We start from the raw sequence: 14,720 nt of genomic DNA on the forward strand, positions 1-14,720 counted from the left end.
GGAGCTTCACACAGAACTTCCTCAATGCTTTGTTCACTGGGTTCATGACAAGCCGAGCATAACATACCATAAATTGACATATGTGTCATTTTTGTTTAATATTCAGGGGGTTTATCTTGTACAATCTTAAACATGCATTGTTTTGGGGCTTTATAAGGCTTCTGCAAAGCCAGCCTCTTTGAAATGTTCATTAACAACCCCCAACACTAGACATCCAGGAACAGTTTGACATGACACCTGGTCACTTACTTACCCCAAAAAGCCCCCCCTAACCATCAGGATGTCCTGACCGGAAGCCCAAATATGGGCATGCCCCCTTTCTACAAACCATTGGGGCATCAATCACTACATAGGGTCATAAATCATGATCTTTTTCTGATTTACGACATTGACAACTTGACACTTACCCCAAAGACCCCCACCCCGGCCAGGATGTCCTGACCGGAAGCCCAAATATGGGCATGCCTGCTACAACAGGACATAGGGTCATAAATCATTACATAGGGTCATAAATCAGGCTGGGGTCATAAATCATTACCGGTTGACCTGACAACTGGACCCTTACCCAAAGACCCCCACCTAACCATCAGAATGTCCTGACAGGCAACCCCTTAGGTTCACATAGCGGTCACATAGGCTCACATAGGGTCATCCATCAAATCTTGACGTGTGACATCTACTTTAATCTCTCTCACCCTCCCTGCATTACAAAAACATATTTTAATAAAAAAAAAATCCCTGTCCACCCTCCATTCTATTTTTTTTGGGGGGGGGGGGGGAATAATAACAATATTGATTTAAATAATTAATTGTTTATTTAGTGACACCACAAATGTGAATTAATATTTACAAAACAATTTACAAAAAAAAAACGCATGACAAAATTGCAACATTTCTGCAGACATGTCAGACCATAATAAATAATACATTTACTTTGTATAGTGCTTTTCATGACATTTAAAAAATCTAAAATAATGATGTACAATAAAAACAACATACATTAAAAATAAATCATGGGTAAACTAACAATATTGTAGACTTGATGCTAAATACAGATTTTTCAGCTTTAGTGTGTATATCGTATCCACTTAGTTATGTTAGGAAGTTTGCCATCTTTATGACCGGCCCTGGTAACTTCACCCCAACTTCTCTTATCCCCAGAACACAGTAACTTTAGAACATAAATTTTAAAATACAGCCCTAGCAGAGCCCCATGTCCCATGGGGACGTCCTCGAGGGCGTGGATGTTCTCCCCATCAAAGGCCAGCGGGATTTCACTCTCATGGTGAAATGGATTTCCGCCGATGTGCAGTAAAGGAGTGAGGAGCGGTGAAATCTGTGTCAACAAAAGTAAGAAAAGATTAATACACATACAATAAACAAAGAACATAACAAATGTTCAGCTGTAGTTTTATATCAGCATGCACACCTATGTTTATGAAGAAACAGATGATTGGTGCATAGGCATACCTTGTCACGGACATAAAGGCCACTCGGGTCCTCATTGAAGAGGTTGGGCAAGAGCAGAATCACTGCTGTGCTCTCGAGTCCTAGTAAAGTAAAGAAACGATCTTACTACACTTGCTAATTTTATGAAAATACATTAGAGAAAGGGAAGGAATAAGAGCAAATCCCTCTTCTGTATTTCCTTCAGGGACTGTCAAAATAGCAGGATGATGTCCTCACCCCTGCCTTGCCTCTCTACCTCTGATAGTCCTTGAATTATCTTTTTGTCTATATCCATTCCATGGACTTGATTCATTTCTGAGAAGATCTGAAAAGATCATTTGCACACATTTGTATGCTAATAGATGTCAGTTTGTATTGACTGCTATGTAGGTTAAATGTACACTTCAAATGCAGCTGTCCTACAACAGATCTGTACCTTCTTCTTGATCCCAATTGCATTGTGTCCATGTTCTGTCCTATAAGAATTTCAAAGGAAGAGAAAATGTGTCAAAGAATAGTCTTACAAGCATTAAAACATATATATATATATATATATATATATATATATATATTAAATAAATATTGAAAGATAAATGGCATCGACATACAATTGAAAGTAAAATAGAAGAACATATTGGAGAAAGCACTAGCCAATACAGTACTGCCATACAGTAACAGTACTGCCATACAGTAACAGTACTGCCATACAGGCCTAATATCACATTTCAAGATATCTTTGTACACAAATTGTTCAATATTTTATCAGGCTGACTTGAAAGATTATACGCAACATTTTGCTGCGTGGCAATACTGTGTTTGGATTCTGAAGGGCCTTTATACAAAAGAGGTAGTCTAGACACTGTATTAATACCATTATGCATTTGAATCCCATCTACAGCTACCATCTAAGATATTAATTTCCCTCCAAAAGGGGGTGGACATGTAACGTCTCCAAAATGGGACGGTATTGTCCATGCAACGTTTCCAAACTGGGATAGTATTGTCCATGTAACGTTTCCTAAATGGGATAGTATTGTCCATGTACCGTTTCCAAAATGGGATAGTATTGTCCATGTAACGTTTCCAAAATGGGATAGTATTGTCCATGTAACGTTTCCAAAATGGGACAGTATTGTACATGCAACGTTTCCAAAATGGGACAGTATTGTACATGTACCGTTTCCAAAATGGGATAGTATTGTCCATGTAACGTTTCCAAAATGGGACAGTATTGTCCATGTAACGTTTCCAAAATGGGACAGTATTGTCCATGTAACGTTTCCAAAATGGGATAGTATTGTCCATGTAACGTTTCCAAAATGGGATAGTATTGTCCATGTAACGTTTCCAAAATGGGATAGTATTGTCCATGTAACGTTACCAAAATGGGATAGTATTGTACATGTAACGTTTCCAAAATGGGACAGTATTGTCCATGTAACGTTTCCAAACTGGGACAGTATTGTCCATGTAACGTTTCCAAACTGGGATAGTATTGTCCTGCATTTGCATTCGCTCTGCAGGTAGTATAAATTTTCATTTCATTTTCATTACATTTCATTATAGTACAACGGTTTAATTTGTCTAACCTTAGCAATTTCTTCTTAGCTAGCTACTTAGCCGTCTGTGTATAAAAGATAATTGCGTAATTATCGTATTCCGTCGTCTATCGTAGTCCACACTGCTATCTGCCCAGTAGCTAGCAAACGTCCACCGTCTACCGAATAGTAGTATAAACTTTTCATTATAGTACAACGGTCTGATTTTCATTTTCACTACAGTACAACGGTTTGATTTGTTTGATCTTAGCTAGCTACATAGCCGTCTTTGCATCAAACATAATTGTGTAGTTATTGAGGTTCGCCAGCCAGCTATTTTCGCCCTAACATAACGCAACGTAGCCAAACACTGCTAGCTAGCCAGCTTGCCACCGAATAGCAGCATTGTAGAAACGAGTGCATTACAACGGAACGACTTGATCAGTGTAGTGTTGGCTGACTACACAGTTGTCTTTGCTATCTTTGATTTGTATTTGTTCGATCTTAGCTAGCTACTTAGCTGGCTACATAGCCGTCTTTGTATCGGTGATAATTGTGTAGTTATCAAGGTTCGCTGAGGTTCGCTAGCCAGGTATTCTCGCCCTAACGTAACGTAGTCAACCCTGCTAGCTAGCCAGCTAGCCACCGATTAGCAGCACTGTAGAAACGATTACATTACAACGGAACGACTTGACTTGTGTAGTGTTAGCTAGCTACATAGTTTTCTTTGCTATCTTTCTATCTAAGATAATTGTGTAGCTTTGAGTAATTATCGGTTAGCTAGCCAGCTATTTTTCGCCTCCCGCGCTGCCGTCCTCCTACCTAGCCAACACTGCTAGCTAGCCAACTTCTACCGAATAGCAGCACTGTAGAAACTTACATTACAATAGGAACGACTTGATTAGCGTAGTGTTAGCTAGTTGTCTTTCCTGTCCTTGTATCCATGATAATTGTGTAGTTTAGAGAAATTTAGTGAAATTGTCGAGGTTACCTAGCCAGCTTCACTTTCAACAACGTAGCCACTGCTAGCCAGGCTACTTCACCAGCCAGCAGTACTATATCATTTTAGTCAATAAGATCTTGTATTTTATTCTTATTTTTTGCAACGTAAGCTTAACTTTCTGAACATTCGAGACGTGTAGCCCACTTGTCATTCTAATCTCCTTTGCATTAGCGTAGCCTCTTCTGTAGCCTGTCAACCATGTGTCTGTCTATCCCTGTTCTCTCCTCTCTGCACAGACCATACAAACGCTTCGCACCGCGTGGCCGCGCCCACCCTAACCTGGTGGTCCCAGCCCGCACGACCCACGTGGAGTTCCAGGTCTCCGGTAGCCTCTGGAACTGCCGATCTGCGGCCAACAAGGCAGAGCTCATCTCAGCCTATGCGTCCCTCCAGTCCCTCGACTTCCTGGCACTGACGGAAACATGGCTCACCACAGATAACACTGCTACTCCTACTGCTCTCTCTTCGTCTGCCCACGTGTTCTCGCACACCCCGAGACCTTCTGGTCAGCGGGGTGGTGGCACCGGGATCCTCATCTCTCCCAAGTGGTCATTCTCTCTTTCTCCCCTTACCCATCTGTCTATCGCCTCCTTTGAATTCCATGCTGTCACAGTTACCAGCCCTTTCAAGCTTAACATCCTTATCATTTATCGCCCTCCAGGTTCCCTTGGAGAGTTCATCAATGAGCTTGATGCCTTGATAAGCTCCTTTCCTGAGGACGGCTCACCTCTCACAGTTCTGGGTGACTTTAACCTCCCCATGTCTACCTTTGACTCATTCCTCTCTGCCTCCTTCTTTCCACTCCTCTCCTCTTTTGACCTCACCCTCTCACCTTCCCCCCCTACTCACAAGGCAGGCAATACGCTTGACCTCATCTTTACTAGATGCTGTTCTTCCACTAACCTCATTGCAACTCCCCTCCAAGTCTCCGACCACTACCTTGTATCCTTCTCCCTCTCGCTCTCATCCAACACTTCCCACACTGCCCCTACTCGGATGGTATCGCGCCGTCCCAACCTCCGCTCTCTCTCCCCCGCTACTCTCTCCTCTTCCATCCTATCATCTCTTCCCTCTGCCCAAACCTTCTCCAACCTATCTCCTGATTCTGCCTCCTCAACCCTCCTCTCCTCCCTTTCTGCATCCTTTGACTCTCTATGTCCCCTATCCTCCAGGCCGGCTCGGTCCTCCCCTCCCGCTCCGTGGCTCGACGACTCATTGCGAGCTCACAGAACAGGGCTCCGGGCAGCCGAGCGGAAATGGAGGAAAACTCGCCTCCCTGCGGACCTGGCATCCTTTCACTCCCTCCTCTCTACATTTTCCTCTTCTGTCTCTGCTGCTAAAGCCACTTTCTACCACTCTAAATTCCAAGCATCTGCCTCTAACCCTAGGAAGCTCTTTGCCACCTTCTCCTCCCTCCTGAATCCTCCTCCCCCTCCCCCCCCCCTCCTCCCTCTCTGCAGACGACTTCGTCAACCATTTTGAAAAGAAGGTCGACGACATCCGATCCTCGTTCGCTAAGTCAAACGACACCGCTGGTTCTGCTCACACTGCCCAACCCTGTGCTTTGACCTCTTTCTCCCCTCTCTCTCCAGATGAAATCTCGCGTCTTGTGACGGCCGGCCGCCCAACAACCTGCCCGCTTGACCCTATCCCCTCCTCTCTTCTCCAGACCATTTCCGGAGACCTTCTACCTTACCTCACCTCGCTCATCAACTCATCCTTGACCGCTGGCTACGTCCCTTCCGTCTTCAAGAGAGCGAGAGTTGCACCCCTTCTGAAAAAACCTACACTCGATCCCTCCGATGTCAACAACTACAGACCAGTATCCCTTCTTTCTTTTCTCTCCAAAACTCTTGAACGTGCCGTCCTTGGCCAGCTCTCCTGCTATCTCTCTCAGAATGACCTTCTTGATCCAAATCAGTCAGGTTTCAAGACTAGTCACTCAACTGAGACTGCTCTTCTCTGTATCACGGAGGCGCTCCGCACTGCTAAAGCTAACTCTCTCTCCTCTGCTCTCATCCTTCTAGACCTATCGGCTGCCTTCGATACTGTGAACCATCAGATCCTCCTCTCCACCCTCTCCGAGTTGGGCATCTCCGGCACGGCCCACGCTTGGATTGCGTCCTACCTGACAGGTCGCTCCTACCAGGTGGCGTGGCGAGAATCTGTCTCCTCACCACGCGCTCTCACCACTGGTGTCCCCCAGGGCTCTGTTCTAGGCCCTCTCCTATTCTCGCTATACACCAAGTCACTTGGCTCTGTCATAACCTCACATGGTCTCTCCTATCATTGCTATGCAGACGACACACAATTAATCTTCTCCTTTCCCCCTTCTGATGACCAGGTGGCGAATCGCATCTCTGCATGTCTGGCAGACATATCAGTGTGGATGACGGATCACCACCTCAAGCTGAACCTCGGCAAGACGGAGCTGCTCTTCCTCCCGGGGAAGGACTGTCCGTTCCATGATCTCGCCATCACGGTCCACAACTCCATTGTGTCCTCCTCCCAGAGCGCTAAGAACCTTGGCGTGATCCTGGACAACACCCTGTCGTTCTCCACCAACATCAAGGCGGTGGCCCGTTCCTGTAGGTTCATGCTCTACAACATCCGCAGAGTACGACCCTGCCTCACACAGGAAGCGGCGCAGGTCCTAATCCAGGCACTTGTCATCTCCCGTCTGGATTACTGCAACTCGCTGCTGGCTGGGCTCCCTGCCTGTGCCATTAAACCCCTACAACTCATCCAGAACGCCGCAGCCCGTCTGGTGTTCAACCTTCCCAAGTTCTCTCACGTCACCCCGCTCCTCCGCTCTCTCCACTGGCTTCCAGTTGAAGCTCGCATCCGCTACAAGACCATGGTGCTTGCCTACGGAGCTGTGAGGGGAACGGCACCTCAGTACCTTCAGGCTCTGATCAGGCCCTACACCCAAACAAGGGCACTGCGTTCATCCACCTCTGGCCTGCTCGCCTCCCTACCACTGAGGAAGTACAGTTCCCGCTCAGCCCAGTCAAAACTGTTCGCTGCTCTGGCCCCCCAATGGTGGAACAAACTCCCTCACGACGCCAGGACAGCGGAGTCAATCACCACCTTCCGGAGACACCTGAAACCCCACCTCTTCAAGGAATACCTAGGATAAAGCAATCCTTCTGCCCCCCCCCCCCCCCCCCCCTCCCTTAAAAGATCTGATGCACTATTGTAAAGTGGCTGTTCCACTGGATGTCATAAGGTGAATGCACCAATTTGTAAGTCGCTCTGGATAAGAGCGTCTGCTAAATGACTTAAATGTAAAATGTAAATGTAACGTTTCCAAAATGGGATAGTATTGTCCATGTAACGTTTCCAAAATGGGATAGTATTGTCCATGTAACGTTTCCAAAATGGGATAGTATTGTCCATGTAACGTTTCCAAAATGGGATAGTATTGTCCATGTAACGTTTCCAAAATGGGATAGTATTGTCCATGTAACGTTTCCAAAATGGGATAGTATTGTCCATGTAACGTTTCCAAAATGGGATAGTATTGTCCTTGTAAATAAATAAAAGATGTATATTTTGTCAGGCTGAATGTTTGAAATATGAGGTGATTTGAGTCATGCTTCTTCAGTAGTGGACTAAAGACAATTAGCACTTGAATGTTGTCAAGAAATACTGGAGTTTTGTCAGATTGTTAATAAAATTGATTATAGATCAATTTATTATACTGCTTTCATGTGTGTATATACACAAACATCTGCAACAATTATCATCTTACATGTATTGTTTTAAACAAGCAGCTTTTTCAACTTGTAGAAAACAGCTGGCTACATTTTGAAGTGCTGCATTTTGATTAAAGTGGGTCACCAACGCAGTAAGTGTAACACAGCTCTTTTTTTGTTAGTCACTTTTTGTTAAATAATACTCTTTCAATTCAGAGCCTGGATTTCCCCCTGAGGCTAATATACATATCATACTGCAATCAATTGAACAGGGCAAAGTATAAGGTAGAACATCATTAAAATACTCCTACTACAATGTTAAAACATTCTACATTGTGACATTATTTCATTGATATCATGAAACAACTTCTTCATGTATGTATTTTCTGATGTTTGATCAGAGATCTTTTATCAGAGTATCTCTTGTCACATTGATCACAGCTATGAGGTTTCTCTCCTGTGTGTTTCCTCTGGTGTGAAGTCAGATGGCTAGATGTAGGAAAACTCTTCTCACATTGATCACAGCTATAAGGCTTCTCTCCTGTGTGTGTTCTCTGGTGCACTATCAGGTTGGTTAGGTGAGTAAAACTCATCCCACATTGATCACAGCTATAAGGTTTCTCTCCAGTGTGTGTTCTCTGGTGTGAAGTCAGCTGGCCAGATGTTGAAAATCTCTTCCCACATTGATCACAGCTATAAGATTTCTCTCCTGTGTGTGTCCGCTGGTGTACTATCAGGCTGTTTAGCTGAGTAAAACTCTTCCCACATTGATCACAGCTATAAGGTTTCTCTCCTGTGTGTGTTCTCTGGTGTATTTTAAGGTCTGATGAATATTTGAAACCTTTCCCACAGTCAGAGCAGCAATGAGATTTCTTCCCTGTGGGTCTCTGCTGGGGTTTCGACGTGGAGAGACTCTTCTCTGCATCTTCAGCATCATGAGGTTGTTGAGGCTCCCCAGAGGATCCACGATAGTTACATCTCTTTCCTGTGTGAACAATAAGTCAGACAGGTGGTTTAAGGCCCACAACAGCAGAAATCCACTGTAAAAGGTGATGTGTAGCCATGATGTTGTACAAACAATGACATCTGTAATGAATGTTCATTATTTGACAATTGTCTTAAGACAGTCAAGTGAACAACAAGTCATATTTGTCTTGTTTTCCCATTAGTAACATCGACGATTGTAGGCTAGAAATACGTTTTAAAGTTGTTGAAATCATAAGCAGTGTGCCAGACAACTTTTGGTCTCCAATATAGGCACCTTTCTGTAGGTCTATGTTGTTGTTAGGTGAAGTTATGGGTCCTACAGTAGGTCTATGTTATTGTTAGGTGAAGTAATGGGTGCTACAGTAGGTCTATGTTGTTGTTAGGTGACGTTATGGGTCCTACAGTAGGTCTATGTTATTGTTAGCCACTTGACATGAAAGGGAAAAATGTAATGCTCTGATCCAGTGGAAATGTCATAAAATACCTGATTACTTCTTATCCCTTATACAAATAGCCGACAGCTGTGTCTGTCCCAAACTCACTGGCGCGGGAAACTCTCAGGGCCCAGAATATTTTATATCAAGTTTCGGACCGACCTAGGTGATAGAACTTGAACCATTGTATCAACTATGTAGACAGGCCATGAGCAGCCAATGTGATTGTGAATGTGAAAGGTTGCTGACTGCTGTTGTAGACTATTACTGGAAACTTCAGGAGCATAACGTCAGAATTTACGAAGGCCAGCCGCAGCGTGAGGAGAATGCTAAGGAAGAGTTTTTTTCTTATGGTTAGGCTATCTTGATCTCTGGTTCCCTCCAGTCATTTGTGTGTCTCAATTATTTAATAAAAACGGGTGATTCCTATGTTGATGATGTAAAGAATATTTGCTGCTCTGTGGTATGTAATGAGGAGCAACCAGACGCTGCACGCATTTATGAAATTGCTTATTCCAGTTACTAATAAGCATGCACCCATTAAGAAAATGACTAAAAGCTGTTAAATCCCAGTGGATTGATGAGGAATTGAAAAATGGTTTGGTCGAGAGGGATGAGGCAAAAGGAATGGCAAATAAGTCTGGCTGTACAACCGATTGGCAAACATCCTGCAAATTGAGAAATCATGTGACTAAACTGAAGAAAAAGAAGAAAAACGACACAATGAAACAAAGATAAATGACATAAAGAATGATAGTAAAAAGCTTTGGAGAACCTTACATAAAATTTTGGGCAAAAATTAACTGAATCAGATGACTCATTCATCAAAGCCCACTACTTTATGATTTTTTCATTGGCAAGATTAGCAAACTTAGGCATGACATACCAGCAACAAAGGCTGATACTACACATCCAAGTATATCTGACCAAATTATGAAATACAAGCATTGTAATTTAGAATTCCGTAAAGTCAGTGTGGAAGAGGTGAAAAAAGTATTGTTGTCTATCAACAATGACAAGCCACCGGGGTCTGACAATCTAGATGGAAAATGACTGAGGATAATAGCGGACTATATTGGCACTCCTATTTTCCGTATCTTTAATTTAAGCCTACTAGAGAGCGTGTTCCCTCAGGCCTGGAGGGAAGCTAAAGTCATTCGACATGTGCTATATTCTGCACAGTTAGCTCCAGGTAAAATGTTGCACTTATTCAGCCATTCTGTGACCAAAAACAAGCTACATATGGACACTACCAAAATAAACTGACTCTGGAAATGACAAAGCGCCTCGTAACCTTGCTGGAAATGGGACAAACAGACCCCTTCTGTGGTAACAGACTGGGACGATTTGTAAAGCAGTTCATTTGTATTCGCTCTCTCGTTGGACTTCGGCTGCATATTTTCCCCCATTTTCTTCAAATCTGAAAATGTTGAAGCCACGCCCATTTCCGGAAGAATTGCATTATGGGCCCTAAAGTACTGCGTGTATACGTCCTATTTTGGCGAATTTAGTATGACATCCGGGAACTTTTGGCATACTAACTACATCATACTATGACCAATAAGCAGACTATATACTCAATTAACATCACAAATAGTGCAGTTAGTATGAGTATTCTAACACAGCTCAGGACTCTGGGCAGCCATTTTGTTTGTTTAAAAACTAGGTTGCCCTTTTAAAAAGCCACTCAACAATCAATCAATCAATCAATCTGCAGTTCAACCAATAACAAAGCCATAATTCCACCCCTGTTTTGGTAATAAGATGATGGATGGGGCTGGAGAAATGTAACTACTCTCTAATTCATAGACAGACCGATGGATACAAGGACTGACCATCCATGATATCAACATTATAGTTTTAACCATGGTGAGGCTATACAGTGTTGACTTACATTGTTTCTAAACATTGGAGTAAAAAAAGCTTATTTGGGGTTCTGATGGGGTAAAAACAGTTGAACTAAGCTCATGAGGCATGTGTTATATTCTTCAAGAATCAATGGCTATAAATAAATAATTTAAAGTCAAAATATGGATGTAGCAATTGCACATTTCCCCTTTAACAACAAACATCAGTTCAACAACAGCAGAGTTTGTGCCTCTGTTTTTAAGACAGTACTTACGAGTGTTACGTTCATCTTTAGACCCGGATGCCTGAAGATGCGTTTGGGAAACCGGGACCAGATATCCAGTTTCGTCCTCTTCATTTTTCGATGTGACAGTCATCTCACCCTCCTCTTCTTTCACTGAAACGTCGTCGTCCTCCTCTTCCTCTGTAACGTCTTTCTCTACTTCTTTCACGGTAACAGCCTCACCTTCTACTTGTTTTTGTATAACAGCCCCCTCTTCCTCCTCTCCCTCTTTCACGAGAGCTTCTTTCTCCATCCAGCAGACCGCCTCTTCTTCAACAGGAACGAGGTTAAGTTTGAGACTGGAGCTATGAGGCATGTACTGAAGTCGCTAAGCGGTATAATTCAAAGGAGTGTCACTTTATCAGCAGCACGTGATCAATGACGTCTGAAGAATCATTTCGTCGAACACCTGATTGGTTTGGTATTGGGCTCGTTCGACATTGCAGCCGACAGTGCAGGTGGCTGCTGACTGCCGACTGACTAATTTACAAATCACCTTGCATCCTAAATAACTACTCATTATTATTTATAAATCAGTCAGCCAGTCACCGTTTACCCACAACGCAGCATGGATTTGATGCTCTCGAACACGGCCAGTGGTTTAATATATGATATAATGGCTGCGCTGCTACGACGTGTGACTTCATCTATAAAATGTGGCTGTTCTAAATTCTAAATTCTCAAAGCCTTGAGTAATGAACCTATTTTTGACACAATTGGCTGGAAAGAGACAATGATTCAGGAAGCTTTGTTTCCCCATCACTACTTTTCAGCATGTTTTCTGTGAATTAGACTACGGGAGTTTTGTAACTTTTTCTCCGGTAGTTGGTCTCGCTGACCATAACCGTGCTGGTTGGCTACGCTGGTTAGGCTAATAGCTAGTTGGCCAAATAGCTAACGTTAGCTGGCTGGCTAACTGCATATAGATAACTGCATATAGCTAATGTTAGCTGCCTGGCTAATATTACTGCATATTGCTAATGTTAGCTGGCTGGCTAAGTTAACTGCATATAGCTAATGTTAGCTGGCTAAGATAACTGCATATAGCTAACATTAGCTGGCTTGCTAAGATAACTGCATATAGCTCATGTTAGCTGGCTGGCTAAGATAACTGCATATAGCTAACGTTAGCTGGCTGGCTAAGATAACTGCATATAGCTAACGTTAGCTGGCTGGCTAAGATAACTGCATATAGCTAATGTTAGCTAGCTGGCTAAGATAACTGCATATAGCTAATGTTAGCTAGCTGGCTAAGATAACTGCATATAGCTAATGTTAGCTAGCTGGCTAACATAACTGCATATAGCTAATGTTAGCTGGCTGGCTAAGTTAACTGCATATAGCTAATGTTAGCTGGCTAAGATAACTGCATATAGCTAATGTTAGCTGGCTAAGATAACTGCATATAGCTAACATTAGCTGGCTTGCTAAGATAACTGCATATAGCTAACGTTATCTAGTTGGCTAAGATAACTGCATATAGCTAATGTTAGCTAGCTGGCTAACATAACTGCATATAGCTAATGTTAGCTGGCTGGCTAAGTTAACTGCATATAGCTAATGTTAGCTGGCTAAGATAACTGCATATAGCTAATGTTAGCTGGCTAAGATAACTGCATATAGCTAACATTAGCTGGCTTGCTAAGATAACTGCATATAGCTCATGTTAGCTGGCTGGCTAAGATAACTGCATATAGCTCATGTTAGCTGGCTGGCTAAGATAACTGCATATAGCTAACATTCTTTGATATTTGGTTAGATGGCATTATGTATTTACAGAACTGTGGTTTACTTTAATCACTCAAGTTATGAGTGCAAATTATTAGTTTAATTTAAAGTTATAAATTTTAAGTTATTTCTCTTGTAGTATACATCATAGGGAATAGGCTGGTCGTCCATATTACTTCACACCTGACTTTGGCATTCTTCTAAATTCTGATTGGTTTAGTGTGATAACTCCAAAAATAGAACTGTGAGGTGTTATTTTGCATTGGAAATGCTGGAAATGGAAATGGAACATTGGAAATGTTTTAATATTTTATTTAATATTTTATAAACGATCCTACACATACAAACAACCTCATAGAAACATTAATTAACTACATCACACCTGTCCAGACCCACTAGAACACACCTCCATCTCCATTAACTACATCACACCTGCCCAGATCCACTAGAACACACCTCCATCTCCATTAACTACATCACACCTGCCCAGACCCACTGGAACACAGCCCTCTCTCCTCTGCCAACTCACTTTCAACTTTTAGATAATAAAGCATTTGACCTTTCTATTGAATTAACAACAGAGGATTGGTTGATTTCCAGGTTTAATTAAGTATAATATTTCAGATGATTGATGAGAAAAGTATCGTCCAACTCTGGGGTATCTCACTGCACCCTCAAATGCCATGTTTTGAAATATACAGACAGACAGATTAAAAGTAATTTAACATTGTATAACTGTACTTCTGACAGCCAACTTTCTAACTCCGGTTATAACTTTATGACATCATAACATTCCCAGAAGGATTATTGAGTCATTGTTAGTTTTACACTGAAGACATGACTCTGCCGTTGTGCTGTAGAATTTGTGAATTTTGTCTCTTGTATAATTAAGGGACTATCATTTGTCCCAACATCACAGGCCACAGACTTTGATGCAGTTAAAGACTTCCAAAAGTGTTTCCGCAGTTTAAGATCAAATGAGTTTTTTTAATGGTGTTTCTCCCTGTGCACCTGCCAATGTGAATCCTTTGAACGAGACAAGTTACCAGACAGGACATATTGCTAATGTTCTTCCCATTAATAACCTGAATGACAATTAGCTTGTGGGCGGTGGTGGTGATGGTGTCCTATTCGATGACGTCGTCCATCAGGATTCCCCAAAAAAAAGAACGCTCTGGATTGATCACTGGAGTCAGATGTGAAGGAGGAGGTTGATCATCAGGAGTCAGATATGAAGGAGGAGGTTGATCATCAGGAGTCAGATGTGAAGGTGGAGGTTGATCATCAGGAGTCAGATGTGAAGGAGGAGGTTGATCACTGGAGTCAGATGTGAAGGAGGAGGTTGATCATCAGGAGTCAGATGTGAAGGAGGAGATTGATCATCAGGAGTCAGATGTGAAGGAGGAGGTTGATCACTGGAGTCAGATGTGAAGGAGGAGGTTGATCATCAGGAGTCAGATGTGAAGGAGGAGGTTGATCATCAGGAGTCAGTTGTGAAGGAGGAGGTTGATCATCAGGAGTCAGATGTGAAGGAGGAGGTTGATCATCAGGAGTCAGATGTGAAGGAGGAGGTTGATCACTGGAGTCAGATGTGAAGGAGGAGGTTGATCATCAGGAGTCAGATGTGAAGGAGGAGATTGATCATCAGGAGTCAGATGTGAAGGAGGAGGTTGATCACTGGAGTCAGATGTGAAGGAGGAGGTTGATCATCGGGAGTCAGTTGTGAAGGAGGAGGTTGATCATCAGGAGTCA

General features: G+C 42.8%; 1 protein-coding gene and 1 long non-coding RNA gene across 2 annotated transcripts; both read right to left on the minus strand.

Moving 5' to 3' along the window:
* Nucleotides 1-885: 885 nt before the first annotated feature.
* Nucleotides 886-1,981, minus strand: LOC129845863 (uncharacterized). The gene is made up of 3 exons (XR_008758137.1): nt 1,886-1,981; nt 1,471-1,774; nt 886-1,336 (listed from the first exon to the last, which is right to left on the minus strand). It is a non-coding gene; the product is annotated as an uncharacterized LOC129845863 (long non-coding RNA).
* A 5,441-nt stretch (nt 1,982-7,422) lies between these two features.
* On the minus strand, nt 7,423-11,699 carry LOC129845867 (zinc finger protein 239-like). Its single transcript, XM_055913791.1, has 2 exons — nt 11,232-11,699; nt 7,423-8,673 (listed from the first exon to the last, which is right to left on the minus strand). Exons 1-2 carry the CDS (start codon nt 11,554-11,556, stop codon nt 8,060-8,062), a joined length of 939 nt encoding a protein of 312 aa, XP_055769766.1. The 5' UTR covers nt 11,557-11,699; the 3' UTR covers nt 7,423-8,059.
* Nucleotides 11,700-14,720: the final 3,021 nt, after the last annotated feature.

Source organism: Salvelinus fontinalis, unplaced genomic scaffold (assembly GCF_029448725.1).
Source record: "Salvelinus fontinalis isolate EN_2023a unplaced genomic scaffold, ASM2944872v1 scaffold_0393, whole genome shotgun sequence".
Lineage (NCBI taxonomy): Eukaryota > Metazoa > Chordata > Actinopteri > Salmoniformes > Salmonidae > Salvelinus > Salvelinus fontinalis.